The 25331-nt window shown below is 33.9% G+C and overlaps 2 protein-coding genes across 4 annotated transcripts in view; one reads left to right on the top strand and one right to left on the bottom strand.

Annotated features, from left to right (window-relative positions):
- Positions 1 to 7896, top strand: part of LOC127700196 (uncharacterized) — a 185372-nt gene extending 177476 nt beyond the window's left edge. For all 3 annotated transcript variants that reach the window (XM_052203605.1, XM_052203604.1, XM_052203603.1), the window contains exon 8: positions 7643 to 7896. In XM_052203605.1, coding sequence (XP_052059565.1) covers positions 7643 to 7715 — 73 coding nt within the window. In that variant the 3' untranslated portion in view covers positions 7716 to 7896. The remainder of the gene's footprint in view (positions 1 to 7642) is intronic.
- LOC127700199 (uncharacterized) lies at positions 7797 to 18171 on the bottom strand. Its single transcript, XM_052203608.1, has 5 exons — positions 17161 to 18171; positions 16158 to 16284; positions 13262 to 13371; positions 9000 to 9109; positions 7797 to 8252 (listed from the first exon to the last, which is right to left on the bottom strand). The coding sequence occupies exons 1-5, from the start codon at positions 18124 to 18126 to the stop codon at positions 8156 to 8158; spliced, it is 1410 nt and encodes a 469-aa protein (XP_052059568.1). The 5' UTR covers positions 18127 to 18171; the 3' UTR covers positions 7797 to 8155.
- Between the last annotated feature and the right edge of the window lie 7160 nt (positions 18172 to 25331).

Raw genomic sequence — 25331 nt, 5'->3', positions numbered from 1 at the left:
TGTGATCATATTCCTAATAATAGGGACGAAATACCGACTCCTGAAGTCACAATGCATCACCCTCATTTAAAAGAACTTAGAGGCAGCATTCCACCAATAGAGGAAAATTGCCAAATTCTTCTCTTAATTGGCAGAGACCTTATAGAGGCACACCATGTCCTGGATCAGCGCATAGGACCACCCAGAACTCCAAATGCACAACAGTTGAAACTGGGTTGGGTAGTGATAGGAGAAACTTGCATTAACAAGCAGCATGTGCCTCTTGAATTAAATGTCAAAATAACCAACATTTTACCTACAGGACAACCGTCAACGTTTCAACCATGTACAAGCAAATTCGACATTCGGGAAAACTACACAGACCCCATTAAGAAAGATTAACAATCGCCTCTCTTTGAAAAAACTAGGGACGATGATAAACCCGGAATGTCATTTAAAGACAAAATGTTCATGACACAGATGGACAACGAATTTGTCAGAGACTCGGAAGGAAGTTGGGTAGCACCGTTATCATTTCGAGTGCCAAGACAGTCTTTGCCTAGCAACAGACCACAAGCTCTTCATCGTGCTAATATGTTAGACGCAAGCCTGAATAGAAACCTAGTAAAGCGGGAACACGTCCTCACATTTATGAGTAAGATCCTAGACAATAATCATGAAGAGCTCGCTCCACCGTTGGACGAACATGAAGAGTAATGGTATTTACCATTGTTTGGTGTTTATCACCCGAAGAAACCCGATCAGATTAGTGGTGTGTTTGATTCATCCGCCAAATGTAACGGAGTTTCACTCAACAGCGTCCTGCTAACAGGTCCAGACTTGACCAATGATCTCTTGGGAGTACTGCTGCGTTTCAGGAAAGAAATGGTCGCAGTAACTGCAGACGTTCAACACATGTTTCACTGCTTTGTAGTAAAAAAAGACCACCGAAATTATCTGAGATTTTTATGGCATAAAAACAACGACCTACAAGAGAACCTTGTCGAATTCCGCATGAGAGTTCATGTTTTTGGAAATAGTCCGTCACCTGCCGTTGCTACGCTTGGACTCAGAAAAGCAGCTCAGGCATCAGAACAAGAGTTCGGCAGTCACGTGGCTAGTTTTGTTACAAAAGACTTCTATGTCGACGACGGTCTTACATCATGTCCTACAAAAGAGGAAGCTGTTAAGCTCATGAAGGACACACAGCAAGCATTGGCAAAGTATGGAAACTTACGGCTTCACAAGTTCGCCTCTAATTGTGCGGAAGTTATGTCTGCGTTTCATGCCAGTGATTTGGCTTCAAATCTGAAGGATCTAGACTGAGAATCCGACAGCAAACCCCTACAACGTAGTCTTGGGCTCAGCCGGGACGTAAACACTGACAACTTCTTATTTCAATAATCTTCAGAAAACAAACCGATCCCTCGGAGAAGAATTTTATCAACGATAAACAGTCTCTACGATTCTCTGGGATTTTTGCCTCCGGTGATTATACAAGGGAAACTCCTATTAAGGAAAATAGTATCAGAAACCGTCGATTGGGACCAACCTCTCACTGATGAGACAGCAGCTGTGTGAAAATCTTGGGGAGATACTCTAATTGCTTTCGAAACATTGCGCATTCCACGTACCTACGTGCCGTATCTCAGCAAAACCGCCACAAAGGAGTTACATGTCTTCTCTGATGCATTAGAAAAAGCCATAGCAGCTGTTGCATATCTACGCTCGACCGACAGAAGTGGTGAACCAAACATAGGTTTCATTCTTGGGAAAGCTAAAGTTGCACCAACAAGTGGTCATACTTTTCCACGACTTGAACTATCAGCAGTTGAGATCACCCAAACCGTCATGGATAATTTAGATTTACATATAGACACCGTAAAATTCTACACAGTCAGTAAAGTGGTTTTAGGTTACATCAGTAACGAGACAAGAAGGTTCTTTATCTACGTCGCCAATAGAGTAGAGAAAATAAGGAAATTTAGCTCTCCAAGTCAAAGGTCCGTACCAGCCCATGAAATTCATAGCAGTGAATGGTTATTGGGACCAAAACAACTTCTTTCCTCAGAACAGAAGAATTCTGAGGACATATATCAGCTAATAGATCCAGAAGAAGATGGAGAAATCCGTGCAACTGTGAATGTTGCAAAAACATTTGCCACACCTGAGGATAAAGGTATAGGAACTGATAGATTAAACCGATTCTCCAACTGGACATACCTTGTGCGAGCGATAGCCTTTTTTGGAACGTTTCTCCCGTTTACACGGGTCAAAACAGGCATCATCAGTGACTTCTTTGGATAGTTTTTCGAATGCCGAAAATTTCATCTTAATATCTGCACAACATGAAGTTTATGGAGATGAAATATTTTGTATAAAACGTCAGGAACAAATTAATAAGCGGAGCCCGATAGCTAACCTCAATCCGTTTTTGGACGAAAGGAGGCCGTATTGTCAAATCTGACTTAAACTTCCGTGAAAAGAAACCATTGATCGTCCCTGGACGCCATCATATAGCGACATTATAAGTTCGACACTTCCACGACAAGATAAAACATCAAGGTCGCCATTTCACAGATGGAGCGATTCGATCCGCAGGATTTTAGATCGTTGGAGCGAAACGCTTGATCTCTTCTATTATTCACAAATGTGTAACATGCCGCAAACTCAGAGGAAAAACCGAGTATCAAATCATGTCTGATTTGCCAGAGGACCGTCTTGAACCGTCACCTCCGTTTACTAACTTTGGAATAGACACCTTTGGACCCTGGACAATTGTTTCACGTAAAACACGTGGTGGATATGCCAACTCTAAACGTTGGGCAATTTTATTCACATGCTTAGTGACAAGAGCTATTCACATCGAATTAATCGAGGAAATGAGTTCATCAACCTTCATAAACGCCGTCAGGAGATTCGCCGCTATAAGAGGCCAAGTTAAGATTTTCCGATCTGACCGTGGAACGAACTTTATTGGCGCAATCGACGATTTAAAGATTGACTCGATCAACGTTGAAGATGGACCCTTCAAGAACTTTCTGTATAATTCTGGTACAACTTAGATCTTCAATCCGCCGCATTCGTCCAACATGGGTGGAGCCTGGGAGAGGATGATTGGTATTACCAGGAGAATTCTTGATTCTATGCTTCTAAACGCAGCCGGAAGAAGCCTAACACATGATGTGCTCAACACACTAATGGCAGAAGTTTCAGCAATAGTGAACTCTAGACCTCTGATACCGGTATCAGCAGATCCAGAGAATCCGTTAATATTAACTCCGGCTATGTTATTTACACAGAAAACCGACTACATTTTCACTTCAGATCATTTTGGAGAATTCGACAAACGAGATCTCTGTCTTGCCGAATGGAGGCGAGTACAGGCTCTGGCCAGTGTTTTCTGGTCCCGTTGGAGGAAAGAGTACCTGCCGTTACTACAACAACAACGATAATGGACCGAAGATCGCCGTGATCTCATCGAAGGAGACGTCATTTTTCTAAAGGATAAAAACCTTTGCCGTACCCAATGGTCCGTTGGAATTATAGTGAATTCATTTAAAAGTTCAGACGAACATGTCCGAAAAGCAGAAGTGCGAGTAATCGTTAATGGAAAAGCCACAACCTACACACGTCCTATCGTGGTCATGATTCTTCTCGTAGAGAACAACCCTATGTAATTATGTGTATATATATATATTGGATTTAGAAAGGACATTCACATGTACTATATTTTTTGGAATAGTGACATCAGATAGATTTCAGACGGGGAGTATTCTGGATCACGTTATCAATTGTATTTGCTACGGCATTTATTGGATTGAATTTTCAGATATTCATATTTTCCGGAAATGATCTGGACTTATCCGTATGTTCACTACCGTTTACTTTCTCTTCCTCGCCTGTCTATTACAAATGGATGCCACGACAAAACTGCTCCTGTGGATATTGTGACAAATCACCGTCAAGTACGTTTCAAATCGATTATAAACTGTTAAATATATATTCCGTTAATTCCGTCAACTTGAAAAACACGTTTATTCAACAAATATGAACTGTAATTATTTATTTCTATGAATTGAACTGAGAATTCTTTTTTCGTTTTTGACTTGATATTAATATTGCCTTGAACGTTCATATATTTCTTTTTCGTGCATATTGTAAAATATTGTATTTTTATTTCTTCCAGTTTACCAAACAATACACACTCTGTAAAAACTCCTGTATCCCTTCTGGTGGAATTATAATCTACAATCTTCACACATAAGCTGTTATTCTTTATAATTTGCCGAGATTGCGATACAATCACATGGTTATACTAGCTGAGTCAGGCTCAGCATAAAAATTATATACCAAATTAGGTATTTACCCGAATTAAGTAGTTTGCTGAACATGAAAATGTTATAATGTGAGAGGGCACTATGTCTTATGGCCACATATTCTTGTTTCAAATGTTTTGAACATACATGTACATGTACGTGTATCATAAATATTCAAAACCGTCTAGGTGGTCTTGTGGTGGTGTGCTCGCCTCGAGTGAGGAAGGTTTTGTTTGATCCTCATCTATTTCAAATAATGCCTAACTACTATATGTTAACCACGCGATATCTAGGAGAAAGAGCAAAGATTGGTCGATCCGGAGTCAAGATAATATGTCCGGGATGGGTGACGTGTTTTCATGCGGACTGTTACCTTGTGAACTAGCACGCAAACAAATTTGGATCAGCGTGTCGGTCTAGTACAAATTTGGATTCATATTCATCTTCTCGTCCTGAATTTATATGCAGTGAACGCTTATGGTCCAATATCTTTGTTCCCGAATCCATATTTGAATTCTATGTAAAATTTTACTACTTCGTTGTTATAATTTTTCATTATTAAATATTGTTTTAACTAACAACTTGTTGATATTCATACTTGCGCAAATATGTGATCTTCTGCACTGTATTTGGTTATAAAAATATCGGAAAGGGAAAAGAATAGCGTGCTTTTTGACTGCATTGCGCATCATAATCTTATTACCTACCTATTTTTTTCTGTGTTTCTGACTTATGAAACATGCACTTCAAAGATCCATTCAGTAACAAGAATGTGTCCATAGTACACGGATGCCCAACTCGCACTTACATTTTCTATGTTCATTGGACCGTGAAATTGGGGTCAAAACTCTAATTTGGCATTAAACTTAGAAAGATCATATCATGGGGAACGTGTCTACTAAGTTTCAAGTTGATTGGACTTCAACTTCATCAAAAACTACCTTGACCAAAAACTATAACCAAAAACTTTAACCTGAAGAGGGACAGACAGACGGACGGACGAACGGACGCACAGACCGAAAAACATTTATCGATTTCGGCATTTCTAAACTTGTCAGTAAAATATCATTCTAAAACTTCTTTTCCCACCAAAAGATATAAATAAATAGATAAAAAAAACGGAAGAAAGAACATCGGATAACGTAAAAATAACGTTTAGAATATAGAATAATGTAGCGTTCATCTGCAAATTATATTGAAAAATAATTGTCATAACCAAAACCATGAAAGATAACTCAAATCGTCCTTATGATAAAACAAGGGTTACGTGATCTTATGTTAGTAAAAATAAAGCGGGAATCCGGAGAACCACGTGATAAATAAAAATTACGTATGTCATTTTATTGTAAATTTCTAATAGACGAAAAAAGAGGATTTGTGGAAAATATGCAATACACTGTAATGAAACAATGGTAGTACTGTATTTTGTATATTTTTATGACATGCTATGAATGCTTTCTTTTTATGCAGGGATTGTACAATTAAAGATCGGGAAAAAAGTTTAACACTACAGTAGCTTTCAATTACATATGCATAGCTGCATGCGATTGAATCAATCACATTTCAATCTTTTTCAAAAAAATTAAACAAATCAATTCTTTATAAATTTTGGCAAAAACAAGAAATGTGTAGATTAAACACTATGGTGAAACTAAAAACTCAATATCGTCGATTATGCCATAAGCATATAGGTCGAACTAAATACATTCATAAAAAGAATAGGCAAAGAGGTTAGCTTTTTCATCGATAATAATTCCATGTTTGTCGAATAATTTATCACAAAGTAAGAGTAAAATCTTAGTTACATACTAGTAATTATAAATGGTTGGAAAAACTCATTAAAGATACCAGACCTATTTTTTTATAAATATGGCCGCAGCTTGATTTAACACAACGTACGTTTTAGAACTTTTGGTTTTCAATGTTCTTAAACTTTGTAGCTGATTTTGGCCCTCCAACTGTTTTGAGTCGTGTGCGAAACTTGTGTCTAATGTAGACGAAGCTAGTGTCTGACGTACCAAATTATAAGACTGATAGGTATCCTTGGTGAGCTTTTCTTTCACATTTGATACATTTTCATATACTGTTTCATCTGTTATATATGTTTCAAAGAACTACGGGTTTTTTTTCATGGCGGTAAAAACTATTTTAACATTTCTTTCAAAGTTAATTTTGACTTAAAAGTAATGTGACGAAAAAAGGGGAGACCCATTGGTGGCCTTGGGCTGTTTTCTGCTCTTTGGTCGGGTTGTTCTCTCTTTGACACATTCCCCATTTCCATTCTCAATTCTATGGAAATATTCCCAAGAAAGTAAATATAAACAATAAACAGGTTAAAGTCATATTGATGATAACTTAAGGTTCCACTAAAGTTAAAATATAGGACACTTCATAAACATCTAAACTTTGCCTGTATTTTTCATAAACTATGAGAACATATGTTCCTTTGGTGAACACCAAATTTTCAAAAAAATCTGGAGGCCTGCGAGACTACTTAATTTGTTTAAAATTGGTATGGACGAATACTGTTATATCTAATGCAGGGCAAGCGCATGTTGATTTTTCAGAAAATGTATTGATTTTCGAGTTTCAGTTAATTTCATGTATCTAGGTGAACAAATATCGAAGTTACAATACAGAAATTGGACAAATATGCCATTAAAACTTATGTATGTGACAAATCAACATGTGCTTGCCCTGCATTAGATATAACAGTATTCGTCCATACCAATTTTAAGCAAATTAAGTCGTCTCGCAGGCCTCCAGATTTTTTTGAAAATTTGGTGTTCACCCCAAGAACCGGTTTGGCAACAGCATTACAATTTCAAGTTTATTTACAATTTACACAGTGTGTATATGTCAAGTATGTTTAAATGAACATATGTTCTCATAGTTTATGACTTAACTCATTATAGGTTGAAAAATACAGGCAAAGTTTAGATGTTTATGAAGTGTCCTATATTTTGACTTTAGTGGAACCTTAACCAATTGACGACGAATACCAAAAGGTGATTACTTTAGTTGTTGTAAAGTTACTTACATCCAACTGTTTGGGCCTTTGGTTGTCTCCCACCACATCTCCTTATTGCTATATATAAGTTATATAACGATGGACTGATATTTATCTTATTGTTTTGAATACATAAGATGTTTGTTATGAACTATGTAATTACCGAGAATATCAGGTTGTCTTAGAATATAGATTTGTGCTAGTCTTTTGGAAATCCAAATGATTGTTTTGTTCGTAATGAATCACTGATATTCACTTCATGTGCTTAATTGCAAAGGAAAGGTGCCCCAGTAGGGGAATCTATTGACATATAGATTTGTAACTTTTGTTTTAGGGTTTATGCTGACGTCAATAGTGGTAGTGCACAGAAACACGTTTTCAGTACAATGAACAGAGCTGAACAATAGCGGGAACAGTAACTATAATGGAATTCACTGACGTCTTTTCCTACCGTCGAAATACAGATGAAAATTTGTGTAACGGAAGCAGCTATTTGAGGCCTTTATTTGGAAGGAGTTATACTACTTTGTTTATGTTGTGATTATTTGAAACAATTTCACAAAAGCATACATTAAACTTATCCATATTACTCGTTAAGATAGATAAAATACATGCGTATGCAAAATGAGTTATCAAATACAACCACATTTTGAATATAGTTGACATTGATTCAAATTCATAACATAAGCTCTAGGTCTACCAATTATAGAGTGTAAAACTCTCATACAAACTTCCACAAAACATAAAAACAAAACTTAAAAACGTTCAAAAAACGGTTACTCGAATGTTTGCTCAATTTCACCATGTCCCATTTAAAAATGTCTGGCTTCAAGTATTAACCAAAATTTCAAACACATAGTCCTTTATCACAAGAAGGGTTACTTTTACTACATTTAGCACACTTCAGTCCAAGTATATATGGCTTCTCTCCACTAATGTTACCCCTGAAAGTAAACAACATTGCTAATCAAATGCATACTTTTTGTTAATCTCAATACAGTTGAATCATCTACCATGCACTGTTCATGAAAAAAAATATATTAGACAATGTTTCAAATGCATTACGACTCTAGATGTACACTGCATGTCGAAAAAAGTTGCCATAATTAATTCACGTATTATCTTTGGACAATGTACACTATCGTGTTTTGTTTCACTGTTCCTTTCGTAGCTGTATAAAATATACTTGGAAATGTTTCCTAGATGTGTAAAATCAAAGCAGTCGAAATGAGATAGAGTTATATCCCTTATCACAACCTAGTGAATATATAGAAATGAACAACAGACATTATCACTTCAGATTCCACAGCTTCACTACTGTGCATCTAAAATTATCATTTGGGTTTTTTTTCTCTCTCTTTTTTTGTGAGTTTGACAATCTGGTTTCAATAAACAGTGTCTATAAAACGGCATAACGTAGATTATATTCAAAAAATTGTTAAATTGTCTTATATCTGTGAATACTGGATACTATTCAGGTTTATAATAAAGTATAAATACCTTATCACATTTCAAACGGCATTTATCTATGCTTTTGATGGTTTTATTGCTGGGTGCAGGTCTTAATTACGTTTATTTTTATTTATTCTTTGCATTTATATCTGAAGACATCTACGAAAAGTTGGAAACAGATGTTTCACTCATTAAAAAATCAATGTTTTCAAATGTTGTCTTTATTAGATATGCATTACCCTGGTCCATAGTTACAAACTATAATGTAAGCGTCTCTCCAACCAAGATTACGTATATATGGACACTTCCACATTGCACACCCAACTGTTTCCGTATCAGCCCACACCATCTAAGGATGATAATACAAACATGTTAATTGTTGTTATCATACCGAATTACCGGCTATCGTTATGGCTACTGAAATATGTAAAACAGATTAAATTCTGCTGATCAAAATTGCAAAATATTCAATTGTATTGCAATGGCAGCCGGAAACGCAGACAAAATTTGCTGAACACAATTGAAAAATCTATTTAATTGCATTTGCAATAAAAAACACAGACAAAAATTTGCTGTGCACGATTGTAGAATTAATTGAATTGGAAATGGCAATCAGAAACGTAGACAACGTGTTAGTCTTATAGTGTTTTTATTCTTGAGATAACTTCTCTTATGTGTGCCACATCATTCTCTCAAATTTAGGCCAGTTTGTATTCTAAAATTTTAATAAAACGCAAACCACCTATTCTTGGTCCTCATTTCTATCCACGTTAAATTTTTCACTTCAAAGCATTTTATGGAAGCGGGATCAATATACCCGCATTTATACATCAAACCGTACTGTACTGGAAACACCAAACTAGGCACTTTATATCTGAGAAACAGGCTATATATGCCCTCACTTTTAGAATTCATTCATACATTTTTGTATTATTCAAAATTATCAGTAAATTGTGTGTTCTACAAGGATCACCAGTCCTTCATCTTTCAGCTGATACCTCAATTACTAAAATATATGCAACATAGTTTAAGATTTACCCTTACGCGTAGGAACTATTTTGTTTTTAATATGTACTACTTTCCAGTATGTTCTTTTTTGACGGGCCCGATTAGGTGCTGTAACATCTTACAAAGTCTATCCAAATTTTGTTTGCAAAGGATTCAGCTAAAGCCGGTGCTAGGGGCCGTCTTAAACTTGTAGTGAGGTGAGATTTTTTTGTTCCGTGTTCAAGGCCTCACTGTGACTTTGAGATGAAGAACAGCAATAAAAGCGCTGTTCCTTTGCTTTTTGTGTGTTTTTTTTTCTTCTTTTTTTTTTGCTGTACATGTACTGATTTTTTTTGTTGTTGACTGGATACCCCCATGTCCTTTGTTTTTCTATTCTATGTCCACGTTTGATAAAATGGAGATCACAAAATATTTGAGATCCAGGTGAAAATGTCCATCTCCCTATAAAACTATAATATTAGATTTCTACATTCAACGAGTTTTTGTTGGAACCATCTCTGTTTTATCCCCAAGCAAGATTCCCAATGAATTATATATCTTATTCGTTTAGTTGGACACCGGACGTTCAGAAAAATATTTTTTAGTGTATTATATCAACTATTTTTTTCAAATATCATTGCTCTAAAAAATTGTTTTAAAATTTTTTTTAATAATTCTATGTTTAAATTGTTTGCATGATTCGAACCAATCTATAAGTAATTCTCAGCAAATCAAGCATTTCAAAATAGGGATAACCACAACATTCAAAAATCCATTTGTCTATCTCCATTAGAAATATAGGAAATAATTTCAACAACAAAAAATTTGTGTGTTGTAGTGTTTTATCTCCAGAAAGAGTTTTTTTTTTCATTTATTAAAGTTGCTTGTTTCTTTTTAAAACAAACAGTGGAACAAACAGTTGCTCTTCACGTCTATGAATCCTATTCCAACTTAACTTTCTATATATCGATCAAATGTTTTTGTTGTTTCCATTTTAAACTTCATATTTAATTCCATAACTTTAAGAAAAATGGGAGTTACATCCGTATTACACTCAGACGACAAAAAATCTGCTGCAATGGTACTCAGAAATGCAGACAAAAATCTGCTGTTCACGATAACAATATTTATTTAGTTGCAATGGTAATTTGAAACGCAGAAAAATATTACCACAAGATAGCCAAAATAAATGTTATTTATAGCTATCGGGAACACAGGTCATATTGTATCTGCCGTACGAAAAGCCAAGTTTAGAGTGTAAAAATAATTACACAAGGTTGTAATTAGATGCATACGTGCTTTAAAGGAAAATTGTTAATTTATAGATATGATATTATTTTAAACATCTAATTCAAATTTCATATTATGTTGTTGGGTTTTCGTTCTTGTATCAACAGTACATGTTTCAATGTTATAAAAAAAAGTAGGTTCCACTTTCTGGTATTGTCCTATTATCTTGTCATATTTAGTTGATGCAATATTCGATTAAAAGTCAACTTTGTTCTCGTAAATTGCTGCGAAAAAGCACATTTATTGTTGCACCGTGATAATAGTTGACCTAAGTGATGACCATTTCCGTCTTTCCCTTTGGAGTATGGTGCAATAGTTAACAAACCAATAGTGATCTAATAAAAAGACTTTCGATCCTAGATCCCATTATTACTCAAAATAAAGAAAACAAGAACCCAAAGGAGTTTCACAAAATAAGCGAATAAGTTCTGCAACCAGTTATATTTTTACCACAGTCGCCTGTCAATCTTTGATTAGTCCTGTTGTATAAAAAAAAGATTTTGCTGTAGCATAAATCTGGCAATAGGTTTTCTTTTTGGTCGTTAAACTATAGTTTAAGGGTTCTACTGCTCAGAGTTGAAGGTCGTATAGTGACCTGTAATTTTTTCACATCTTTGTCTTTTTTTTTCTTTCATCAACAGTTGGTCTACTCAATTATCATAACACATCTCTTTATGTTTGTTTACCAAGAAGGGAATGAAAAGTCGAAAGTCGAAGAAAGGCAAACCCTACCACAGAGAAAAGAACATAATTATATATAAAAGACACGAAAGTATATAGAAACATTAACTAGAGGCTCAACTGCATTTTCAACATTGACTTTTTTTTTTAGTAAAAATCATCATTTAAGGGAAAAAACTCTTTCAAGAGTTAACTGACAATTTCAGTATTGTTGACATATTTGAAGATCTTATCCTGCTATTTTTTCCTTTTTCAAAGTTTCTATTTACCTATTATAGTTATCAAGATAATAGGCAAAAAATGCAAAAACAAATGTTAAAAAATATCATTAAAGAGCTCCCAAATGAGTCTACTTAAGATTTCGGCCATTTTGGCTCATTTGTAGATCTTGTTTAGCTGATCATTTGTGCTATTTTAAGTTTCTATCTATCTATAATAGTTTTCAATATAATAGGCAATAATGGGAAAAATCGTCATCAAAGGGCAATAACTTCAATAAGGTGTCAACTAACAATTTTGGTTATGTTGACGTATTGGTAGATCTTGTCTTGTTGATCATTTTTGCTTAATATTGTTTCTATCTATCTATTATAGTTTTTAAGATATAAGCAAAAACGGAAAAAAATGGGTAAAAATCGTCATTAAAGGGCAATCACTCTAATTAGGAGTCGTCTGACGTTTTGGTCATATTGGATTATTTGTAGATCTTGTCTTGTCCTTGTTAAAGTTTCGGTCAATTTCTAATAATTTTTGGGATAATAGGGAAAAAATTTAAAATGGTAAAATTCGTCATTTAAGGGCAATAACTCCTATAAGAAGTCGTCTGACAGTTTTGACGCAAATAGACAATAGGTAGAGCTCAACATTTTGAACATTTTTGCTCCGGTTAGAATTTCTCTATTTATAGCGGTTTTCAAAATAATAAGCAAAACTTACATTTTACCCTTATGTTTTATTTTTAGCCATGTCGGCCATCTTGGTTGGCTGGCGGTCTCATCGGGTTTTTATAAACTAGATACCCAAATGATTATTGTGGCTAAGTTTGGCTAAAATTGGCCAAGTTGTTTCAGAGGAGAAGGTTTTTGTAAAAGTTAACAGACGACGACGGACGACGGACACCAAGAGATGAGAAAACTCACTTGGCCTTATAGACAAGGTAAGCAAAAAGGGGCAATTATATTTCTGGTAAATGAATTATCGGGAAAAAGTAATCTCTTTTTTTGTCGGCAGTGGACAAATCAAATTCATAATCAACAAAATGATTGGCTTGTGTATGCCATCTTTACTAGTCTATGGAACTTTACTGTAAAACAGTTTTTTAAGGAGCACGTATCAAAACAATTTAAATATAAAAAAGGCTGATTTTGTTGCATATAAAAAGGATAATATAATAATAAAAAAAAAACATTACTAGGACATGTGTATATTATAGTTTACATATTCTTCATTGTGTGTTTTAATATTATTCTGACATAATTTTTTGTAAGATAGCCTTCCATGTACGTATATTGTTCATTACTTATCCTTTTCAGTGCATATATACCTGTGTATAATGACCACACATTTCCCCAGGCACACAGTTCTCGGTATAAATGTTGTAGTGATCCTGTTCTTCTTCCCAACTCCTAGTTGCTGCTAAAATGTCCCTTGCTCCTGTAACACATAAAAGATTTAAATCGGTTTACATATGTTCATGTTTCTAGTAAAATCGTTTATCATTTAGATTTATGAAACACCGTTAAAGGCGTATTTAAATTCGTTTTTAACACATGTCTTATTATTATTAAATACGTATGAAATGTCCTAAAATGTATTGCTTTTATATAGTTATATTATACTAAAACAAGCTAAATACATTTGGAGATCTTTGGAGAATGGAGGAGATTTTGGTAGATTTGGGTGTTTTCGAATACCCTCTAGTACATCGCGGCTGTCGCACGACGATGTCAACTCATTTTTTTTAACTTAATTTACTGCATAATCACACTATTTCTACCATTGTTCAAACACAATAGAAATCATTGCTGTCATGTCTATGTAATCTCATTCAATATAAAGTTGTTGTTTGTTTAACATTTCGCCTTTTCATAGCCGCTAACGAGACTATAATGACAAATATTCAATAAAACGGTATCATGTTGCATGAATGCAACACATCTCCATTACATACGATTAAAATTACAAAACAAGCGTGCAAAATTATTTTGTCATGCAAACAAGTAAACATCTAAACGAAATACAAACATATTTTAACTGTAATGTCCTTAACAAGTTCGTAAAAGAGGGACGAAAGATACCAGAGGGACAGTCAAACTCACAGATCGAAAACAAACTGACAACGCCATGGTCAAAAATAAAAAGACAAACAGACAAATAATAGTACAGATGACACAACATAGAAAACGAAAGACTAAGCAACACGAACCCCACTAAAAACTGGGGGTGATCTCAGGTGCTGCGGAAGGGTAAGCAGATCCTGCTCCACATGTGGCACCCGTCGTGTTGCTTATGTTATTAAAAATCCGGTAAATAGTCTAATTCGGTAGGTCACATTCGTGAAAAGGGAAGGGTATTGTAGTTACGACATAAGGAACATATCCGATATCATCTGTGAAACGGTTATTCCATAACGGTCAACCAACTCGTGATTGCGTCCGTAAAGTTTACGAAGGGATGATTTCAACTTCACCATTTGGAACTCTTAGTTTAATAGCTTCCTTGTGAGCAGCAATCCTCTATCAAGGAAATCATGATAGGAAATATAAGCCCGGGAATATCGTATCAATTGGGAGATATATACTACGTATGCAGGCGCTGCTGGAATTGTGCTACATAGAAATGGAAAGTTCACAATTGGGAAACTGAAATCATCTCTTTTGTCGTAAAGTTTTGTTTTCAACCGACCCTCATTGTCAATTTCTAGATGTAAGTCAAGATATGAGGCAGACATAACTGTATCTGTAGTATCCTTTATCTCTAGTTCGATGGGATAGATTCGTTCAACATAGTCACCAAATTTTGTATTATTTAGTGAGAGAAGATCATCTATATAGCCGAACGTAAAGCTAAAGGATATTGCTAACGTCTTACCTTTCTTCCTAAGAAGTTCCTGTATGAAGTCAGCCTCATAATAATAAAGAACCAATTCGACAAGAAGGGGCACATTTGGTTCCCATTGGAATTCCGACAGTCTGTTGAAAAACACGTCCTCCAAATGTAACAAATATGTTGTCAATCAAGAAATCAAGCATCTTGATAATGTCAGTTTCGGAGAATTTTTTGTTTGAATCAGAGTGATTCTTTACAAAGTAGGATGTATCCCTCCCCAAGACAAGATACTTGTATCTACGTTCGCAAATATTTTTAATGAAACAAAGTTATACCAACTCTTTCAATTTGTCTTTTAGTTTGGAATGGGGAATACTTGTGTAAAGTGTAGAAAAGTCAAATGTTTTAATACTATTGTTAGATGAGAGAGTCTTAGATTGTATGTACTCTAAAAGATCTTTGGAATTTTTTAGCATCCACATCTGATTCACGCCACCTCTAGAATAGGCAGTTTCACAACAACTTTGGAGCCCGGCTTTGTTTGCTGATAAAATAGATGTTAATAATTTAGAAAGAGGTTTCGTGGAGCACTTGGGAGACCCAGCAATATACCGTTGTTTGTAAGGACACTTATGTAGTTTAGGTATCCAATACAGTGATGGAAGATCCAGTTCTTCATCTTTGGTTGAAATTCCAAAGGAACATAGAACAGACTTATGATTATCCAGAATTTCGTCTTTGGTAAGTGTCGTGAGGGTATATGTTGAGTTTCCAAATAAATTGTCAATACCTAATTCATTTATCAAGCAGTTTATGTAATGATATTTACACACAAAAACGATGTTGTTTGGGCTTTATCTGCGGGGACAACAACATATGTGTCATGGAGGTAGGACAAGTGTTTTGCAACATGTGTGTCTTTAAAAATTGACGTAGCGTGGGTATTGATAGACCCATTTAGTTTCTCAATTCGGATTTGTATCAACTACCTCACAGCCTTAATCCATTCGGAAATAGTATCTATGTCTTCTTTCTTGCGTTTAGCCCATTGCCTGGCATAATCCTCGACTGACTCCATCAGTATTTTGAAGTTGTATTTCCAATTGATGGATTTAGGCTCACAATATTTCGGACCTTTGGATAACAAATTTCGCAGGGAAGTGTTATTGACAATGTTGAGGTCTCTGGTAATAACGGCCAGCCGGATTATATGTGAATTGGGAACTAGCACATGTGCAATCAGGAGGTTTAGACTTGAAGTCGTCAATGTTGAGATCCTGCAAAACGTGTTTGTAATTGAAAATTTTAGTTGCAATTGGTTTGTAAGGGTTTCAAAAGGAATCTTGGTCAGATATAATTTACAATTTCGTATAAAATGAAGAAACATATACCTCTTCTTGCATGCATATTCTGTCCAACGTATCTATAAGGTGCATTTTTAGACCTCTTCTTATCGTGTGTCCAGATACATTTTTTAGCATATGATTGTGCTCTCCTTTCTAAATCTTTGTCCCAAATCTACAATTATGATAATTTGCTATATGAAGGAATTCGAAAAGAAACAGGTACAATATGTGTATAAAATATTAATACGGTGTATTCTATGTCATACAGTTTATATGGGAAAAAATCATTAAATAAAATATCAATACGGTGTATTCTATGTCATACAGTTTATATGGGAAAAAATCATTAAATAAAATATCAATACGGTGTATTCTATGTCATACAGTTTATATGGGAAAAAATCATTTTATAATATTGGCCTGCAGCAGTAGTATATCAGGATTTGAATCTAAAACTTGATACTCGTAATTGATTCTTATAAAAGTCTAGCATGTCCGAAATACAAATTTATTGTAAATGTTAAACCTTTTTATGTTTTATAAGAGAATATTTCAAAAAAAAAATGATATGGTATGATTACCAATGACACTATACATTTAAAATGGCAATTACGGAGGGAACCAACCTATATATGTACATCTAACGATCGCCGTTCAACCTTTAACCTTTTGAATACCGTAATGTAAGCTTTTAAAGGACTCGGAATGGCAAAATGTGACACATTAAAAAAACGGCCTGATTCATACTAAATCGAAATACGATTATGGCAAACTGAAGCCAACAACAACCACTGAATTACCAGCTCCGACAGGCACAACAAGATTTTGGTGGGTTTAAAAACTTTTGTGAACGCTCAACTCTCCCCATGGCTGATGTCGAAACAATGGGACTCTCGACCTTTAACTCACATTACGAGCGATATATTCAAAATACACGTAATACAGGGTCAACTTTTGTATTTTTTTGCGAAATTTAGAAACACAAAATTATTCAAATAATTGACATGTTTTGCTTATCTATAAAGATATACAGCGTTACTTTGCTTACTACTCTCTTCATATTAGATGCTGATGGACGAGCAGACCTCCGTACCCTGTTGTGATTTTCTAGTAGATCATATTTCTCATGTTCACAGAGAGTTTTGTCACAGTAAACACCTTTCTCGATTGATGCGCCTGGTTGAGCAAGAATACGTTGTTTTGTCGGCTGATTGTTGACTTCATCGTATTTGGTTCCTCTGTTCCCATTGGTAGATACAACTTTTGGAAATTGTTTACCAACACCTGGACGAATAGACTGGATTCTTACTCGACTTTGGGGAATAACTCTAGAACTGGAGCTAATTTTGACATGTGCTCCTGGTGGAAGATTTGATAAAAAATCCTTCGGAAATGGAAAATCACTGGAACTATTGTTCCCAACATTTCCTGAAAACATTTGATTAAAAATGGAAGACATATCCACATTTTTACTATTTGATGATGGAAGTTGTATAGTTTTGGACCACACCGGATTATTAGACCTTTGTACTGAAGACTTAGAATTCGAACCTTTTCTAGATGAATTGACTGTTTGAGACCACCATTGTTTGTGAAATGTTTTAGAACCTGGTATATGTTTATTATTATTACTTCCGGTATGTGTTATCCGTCTATGTGAAGTAAACCTACTATGTGGAATGTTTTGAATTGTCCTTACTACGGACGTTTTGCCTGGTGTTAGGGTTCTGGTTATTGAAGTTGATTTTCCAGGATTTCCAACATTTGTCGTTCTTGAAGTTAAAACAACTGTTCCGGTTGGTAAATTTCCTAGATTTTCGTTTGACATTTGTCCATTCCAATTAGAAAACCTCTGGTCCTTTTGAATATTTCCAGACGTTGGTCTAGACAACGGAACGCCATTCTGATTAAATCCTCCTATTCGAAAAGTTCTTCTTGTATAAAAACTCTTCCCTTTACATTGATGAGGAAAGAAACAAACCATAACAATGAGATATAAAGATAGTAGTGTCATTGTGAGCTTAAAGTGCAGTACATATCCATGGTCACCTTATACTACGCAATTACACCTACAAGGAAAACACAAAGCTGTCAGCTATCGGTGACACACTAAAGTATATTACCTTTATACATTCTATGGTTTGCAAGTTAAACAATTAAATTTCATCATGTTAACATTTGTATAAATGTGTAAGTTCCGCTTCTGGTTTTCTTTCAGATCCCGCCTTCGCGAAGTGAGCTGTTGGTTTAGTCATTATTTTTATTTTAAAAGGTTCAATTTTGTCTCTTTTGGCATTTCCCTTTCACCACACGCCCACGAAACTAGGGGAAATGATGATTTTTTGCTCTGTGTGTCCTTCTATTAAAGTTTTGGTTTGATGTTGGTTGAATTAGCTCTGCAATGGTAGCGTATTAACACGAAATCAGCTTTTTTACGAAATTTACGAAATCAGTAATTTTGACCAAAAAATAATGTCTCTTTTGCCTGGTTTGGATAGTTTTAGTTATGTTTGGTGTAAATCGAATGGGGTTTATGAATTTGGTTAATCATACCTGGGTCTAACAGTCTAAGCAAGATTTAAATAGTTAACCATAGATAAGACTCCAAAACTTGTCCAACATTAAACGTTTCCTTATCCATACATGCTCTTCAATCTCTCCCGTATTTTTATACTATCCATTACATTTTCAAATTTCATACTACAATAAATAGCAGTTTGTATGAAGGTCTGGATGGGGTTTAAGAGAATAGAGAGTAATAGGCAAAAAATATAAAGAATAGAGAAAAATGGATCAAAAAAAATAAGGAATAGAGAATATTAAGAACAGTGAATATAGAAAAATGGCCTAAAAAATTAAAGAATACGGAAATGAAGGCCCCCGCCACCCAAACCCTCTGTATTGTGTAAGCTTTTGCTTCCAGCGTTTTTGTTTGATTTGTTTTTATGTTCACACTTGTCTTAGGAATATTCGCTATAATTGCATTTTCAAATTTTCCATTACAATATGTAACCCCGCTTGTTTTTTTTCTAGGCTATGCTCTAAAATATTTGCACCAGCAACACCCATATTTCTTAATATCTTTTTAACAAAATAATTCAAACATTTTGAGGGGGTATCAGGGCCGAATGATCTAAGTAGTGTGACTACTATATCACTAGCCTGTCACACTTAAGGTTGTGAATTCGAACCCCGCACGTGGCAGGCGTGTTCGACTCCAATATCAATTGAGAAGGATTGCTAGATTTTCTGCCAAAAATGTGTGGTTCTCTCCGGACACTCTGGCTTCCCGCACCATTACAACTGGACACGCGAAATATACAGTAGTGATTAAAGTGGCGTTAAACACCAAAATTCAATTAATCAATCAATTCTTTTTTTTTTTTTTTTTTGCTTTTTTGCATACATATAAAAAAAGATCACAAGAATCGCCAAAAAGAACTACATTACATCAGCCAACATCAAAACACCAGCAACAGACTCCTCCGAAAATACACATACAAACAAATTTATATAAATAAAAACGAAAAACAGATGATCCAGATAGCCTGACTTGAAACCTTCAACTCTAGTTATTTCTGGTATATTATTCATATACTTTTAACATTTATCTCTTCCAATACATTTCATATAATTATGAAAAAACTAGAACCATCTAAATTAAAGTATTCCCACCATATCTATGTTTTTAATAATCCGAATTTAAAGAACAAGCATACGAACCTACCTTTAATTTTTTCCATATTTTTAATTTTAAACCATGGAAGTAAAATGAAATATAATACTTCCATGGTTAAACACATTATCCTTAGCCATTTATGAAATTTTATGTTTGAAAAGTAACAGTAAAAATCCTTAAAGATTTAATTGCATGCTATTCTTTGTCCTTTTTTTATTTTTCCGTAAGTGAAAGGGTAAGGGTATTTATGATCTTCTTTGTGATACAGCCGTCTCAAAAGTCGGGTCTGCACAAATGAAATACATACATTTTAAATCGATGCAATACAATGTTCACATTGGTCTAACAAGATCATAACAATATCTTTATTAGCTTTTATAGTGTCTTTTATTATAATAAATGATTTTAAAACTTGTAAAGACATAGCGGAAATCGATACAATTAAAGTTCTGATTCTAAATTGTCAAAGAACACCTCTAGCATCCTCCATTTTCTTAATTCACACCGTACAAATTACGACAAATTCTTAAAAATTTTACCAGTAGCCGAAAACTTTCAAAATAAGATGTTACATTGTACATTTAAATCATTTTTTTTTCAAACAAATTAAGTTACCAGTATTCGTACAAATTACGACAAATTCTTCAAAATTTTACCAGTAGCCGAAAACTTTCAAAATAAGATTAAAATCATTTTTTTTATTTATGCATTCTCTATCAAACAAATTAAGTAACCAGAATTGTTTCATTTTCATTTTTTTTTTAAATTATAACAAAAAGGACTTACGTAGTTTGTTTTAGTTTGTGCAATCCGCCATACTTTGATCCTTTCCCCCTAAACTGCAATTACATAGTGTGATAGATAGTTGTGACACCTAAAAGTCATTGACCCTATGTAAGACAGAAGTGATTTAGTATTGTTTGTACTGGATCACTCCCCTCATCCTTACTATACATCTTATTATCGTATAGTCTAGGTAACAGTTGTCCAACACATTCACTAGGATTTATATCACTCTTTGGAGATTTACATAAGCTCACTCTTTCACTTCTTGCGTCATGGTAATAATATATGCTTTTCAAAACAATCGCAAATGTGATGCAGAAGTAATAACAAATGGATTGTGAAAATAATTCGATCAAAAGGTTATTTGTCTCAAATTACTGGATTTTACTGCGTCCATTGTGTATTTTCCTTTTTTCGTCATACATTATTCCAATGTTTTCCATATGAATGAAACAATGCATTGTTTAATTCATGATTTTCTATCTAAACTATTTATTTAATTTCAAAATCCATGCAGAAATCAATGTTAGTGTCATCAAAAGAAATGTCCGCACTCTGTCAGGGTTTGTCTGTTAAAGTTCAAATTGAAATTGAACTTCAGAAATTACCTTGGGTTGGCTTAAAGCACACTCGCAATTTTCTATATTCTTAAATAAGTACATTGAATGAAACAAATTAACAGTTAATATTGCATCACTTTAATATACATTAGAAAATTTTAAAAGATATGCAATCAATTTAAAATCTTTATCAATAACCGTTATTTTCTCATTCAAACAATTGAAATTTTGTAAAAGATTAATTACAGTACAAAACTTATTTTTATGTGTGTCAGCATACTGACATAATGATGTGTATGTTTGTAAGTTTGTTTGTTTGTTTGTGTGTCTGTTTAGTTTGTTTGTTTTGTTTTATTTCATTTCCTCCGCGTTACTTTCAAAATGTTTGCTAATTTTATGAAGATGTGACCTATTTAACTGAAGCGGATGTGACTAATATGAAAATGATCTATACGGTATATGTTTAACCCACAGCCGCAAGATAAACATTTTTCTTACTAGACTTAGTATAACGATAGTCTTTCGTAAGAGTTTTTCTTTCAAACAAGTCTTTCCAAACACTTCATTTAAGTATTATTGATGAAAAAGGATAAAATATACTTCGCTGAACAAGAGCAAGATAAGCATGATAAGTTAAAAAGATTAGCAACACATGTTTTTCAATCTTCCTTTGAAGTTGCTGACCATGAAAAGTTAAAAACCATTCAATTCAAACTCGATATTTGCGATTTGCTATATTTTTTTTTATCTTTTCCGGTAATAATATTTTGATATATATAGATATATTAAAATGGTTATTTGATTATGACTTGAAGAAAAAAAAATGTTGCTAATCTTTTTTTCTTTCAACACTATAAAAAATATACATCAAAGCTTAGCAAACTAATAAACTATTATATAGAATAGACAAAGGAAACGGGGAATGTGTCGAAGAGAAAACAACCTGACCAAAGAAAAGAAAACAGCCCAAGGCCACCAATAATAATAATAATAATAATAATAATAACAATAAAATCTTTATTTAAAGAGGGTAAGCACGGTTAGTTACAACAAACTAATCTTCTCTGCGGCCCTCACATACAAATTACAATACAATCAAAAACAGATATTTACACATAGTTAATTTACAGTAAAGTAGTTCAATGACAATGTATTATTATTGACATGATAAGATATAAAATGTTCAAGAGTTACTTGTAGTAAAAAATAAAAAAAAATAAAATAAAAATAAAATAAAAAAAATATACAAATCAAAATGATACATTGTAGAAAACAGAATCTTATCAGGACTGTGTTAAGTACTTCTTGATACTTTGTTTAAAGGTAAAAGTGTTTTGAGCTTTACGCATTGTGTGTGGTAATAGAAAAACAAAGAATATGGGGTTATCCATCCATGACACAAAACCAATAAATGCACAACAAAACAACATACAAAAAGCAAAGGAACACTGGTGTTTCCATAAGCACACATTTATATAGAAGTAAATATTTGTGGTATTTAATTCTATTTTCAACTGTCATTAACCCAATTTCTTTAATTAAGGGGACTAAGGGGGATAAAGGATCTGTATCTAGAATTAATCTTGCTTCCCTTCTTTGGAGTTTTAATATTCTTGTTATCCCTTCATTTTTACATTCTCCCAAAATAATACAGCAGTAGTCAATTAGGGGCAGAATATACCCATTGTAATATGTTTTCCTAGCACTTGTATCTAAAAATTTCTTTATTTTAGAAAGAAGGTATATTTTGGATGATATGTTAGCACAAACTTGGTCAATTTGGTTTCTCAAGCTAAGTGTGCTGTTAATTATAACACCTAATAATTTTTCGCATGAAGAATTTTGAAATATTTTTGAATTCATTATTAAGTTTGGTTGATAAGTCTGAATTGATAGTTTCTGCTTTGTTCCAGAACCAAACATTTTGTTTTATTTGCAATGATGAACATGTTATTCATTTTGCACTACTCTTCAACCCTCTATAAATCTTCTCGAACACCATCATGTATATTTTCTATGTTTTTCATTAGTATATAGGTCTGTTTCCCAAAGGTCGTTTATAAATAACACAAACAATAGAGGACCAAGTATAGAACCTTTGGCGACACCAAATTTTACATGTTGTTGTTCAGAAAATACATTACAAATGTTTACCTGTTGTGTTCTGTTATTTAAGTATGACTTGAAAAAACTAACAATAGCCTCACTAAATCCATATATTTCAAGCTTTAAACAAAGAATGTCATGATCTACAAAATCAAAAGCTTTTCTAAAGTCTAATAAAATTGCTAGGTTTAAATTACCATAACTCATTTCTTGCAACCATTTGTCACTGATATTAATCAGTGCAGTTTGACAAGAATGCTGCGGCCTGAAACCAGATTGTGTAGGATGTAAAAGTTCAAGTTTAGATAAGTATTTGTACATGTTATTAGAAACATGCCTTTCTATTAATTTTGATAGAGTTGGAAGAACAGATATAGGTCTGTAATTTGTTGCTAAAAGCTTGTCACCATCCTTGAAGACTTATGTTACCTTAGCATTCTTCAGTAAAGAAGGATATATATTAGTATCTATCATTATGTTAGATATATATGTTAGAGGTGATGCAACAAATAGGGGCGCTTAATCTTAGGATTTTTGGTCCAATGTTATCCATACCAGATGATATGTTTATATCAAGTTTTGTTAACTCATTACATAGCTCATTCATGATAACTGGTGCTATAGAAAATTGTTCATGTTGATTTAATTTAATTTTAACAAAACCAAGATTACTGATATCTGCTTTGTTTACAGGTGTATCATTTCCTTGCTCTCTTAGTTTTCAAGCACAGGAAGTGAAAAAGTTATTAAAAGTATCTGCTATTGATAATACTTTTGGTTGTATTGTTATCTTTTGTGGCTAACTCATATGGTGTATTTTTAACTTTTGAGTTCAGACTGTGGAGACATTTTCATAAAGTTTTAGAGTCATTGGAGTCCCTTTCCATATTTTTATAATAATTCTTTTTTTAGTTATCTATGATTTGTTTAGTTTTATTTCTCCAAAATCTATACTCACTCCATAAAGCAAGTGCATTATCCTAGCGTAAATTATTTCACTGTTATACCATTCAGGCTGTCTGTCCCTTTTAAACAACAGGAGCAGGTTTATCTAAAGCTTTGTTCAATATATCATAAAACAATTGTAGACAGTCAGAGGTCAATGGGTCTTCAACGCAGCGAGAAAATCCCGCATCCGTAGTCGGGCTTCAGCTGGCCCCTAAACAATAATGTATAATAGGTTAGCGAAATGGACGCCACACTAAAATCTGAAGCATACAAATGAACCAAAATTTAAAAAACACACACACAAGACTAACAAAGACCATTGGTTCCTGACTTGGGACAGGCACAAAAATGCGGCGAGGTTTAACACGTCTTGTGAGATCCCAACCCTCCCCTATAACTTTAGCCAATTAGGAATAAACAAACACACACAGCAACAAGCACATGTATGTGTATGTAACAATGTTTTAGATTTTAACGAGAGAAATTTATGTATTACTGAAAAATTATTACACCAGGGTTTTCGATATCACAAACTAGTCAAAACATTTACTAAATTTTATCATCGGTATAAGGACATCATTCGTAAATATAGCTCAACGTGCAGACTTCTTATACGTTCAGGTATTTCACATCCAATTTTTTATGGAAATATTCTTTATAAAGCACAAAAATGTCAGTATTCACCTCTGAAGCTAACAAAGCGTTTAAATAGACTTATTAAGAAGGGATATAGTTACGATACTGTTGTCAGGTCATTAAAGATTGCATATTTTGGCGTTAATATTGATTCACTTATAGGGTCTTTGCATCGGCACTAAACACATTTATTTAAAAACCAGTTGTTGGCATGACACGGGTTATGTTCTTCTCATATATTTTATGATGGTATGATACTAAACCCCTAACGGGAAGGATTGTGCCTGATATTCATATGATGAAGACATAATCTTTCAATCAGTTTAATTGAAGTCTGGAGCTGGCATGTCAGTTAACTGCTAGTAGTCTGTTGTTATTTATGTATTATTGTCATTTTGTTTATTTTCTTTGGTTACATCTTCTGACATCAGACTCGGACTTCTCTTGAACTGAATTTTAATGTGCGTATTGTTATGCGTTTACTTTTCTACATTGGCTCGAGGT

Source organism: Mytilus californianus, unplaced genomic scaffold (genome assembly GCF_021869535.1).
Source record: "Mytilus californianus isolate M0D057914Y unplaced genomic scaffold, xbMytCali1.0.p SCAF_5, whole genome shotgun sequence".
Taxonomy (NCBI): Eukaryota; Metazoa; Mollusca; class Bivalvia; order Mytilida; family Mytilidae; genus Mytilus; species Mytilus californianus.
Note: the sequence above shows the minus strand (reverse complement) of the source record. Positions and strands in the feature narration are given on the sequence as shown.

Coding starts and splice junctions, on each gene's coding strand:
- LOC127700199 (XM_052203608.1), bottom strand. CDS start 18,126: ATGACACTACTATCTTTATATCTCATTGTTATGGTTTGTTTCTTTCCT. Junction 16,285..17,160: donor CATCTAATATGAAGAGAGTA/GTAAGCAAAGTA, acceptor TCATAATTGTAG/ATTTGGGACAAAGATTTAGA. Junction 13,372..16,157: donor GAATATGCATGCAAGAAGAG/GTATATGTTTCT, acceptor TATGTGTTACAG/GAGCAAGGGACATTTTAGCA.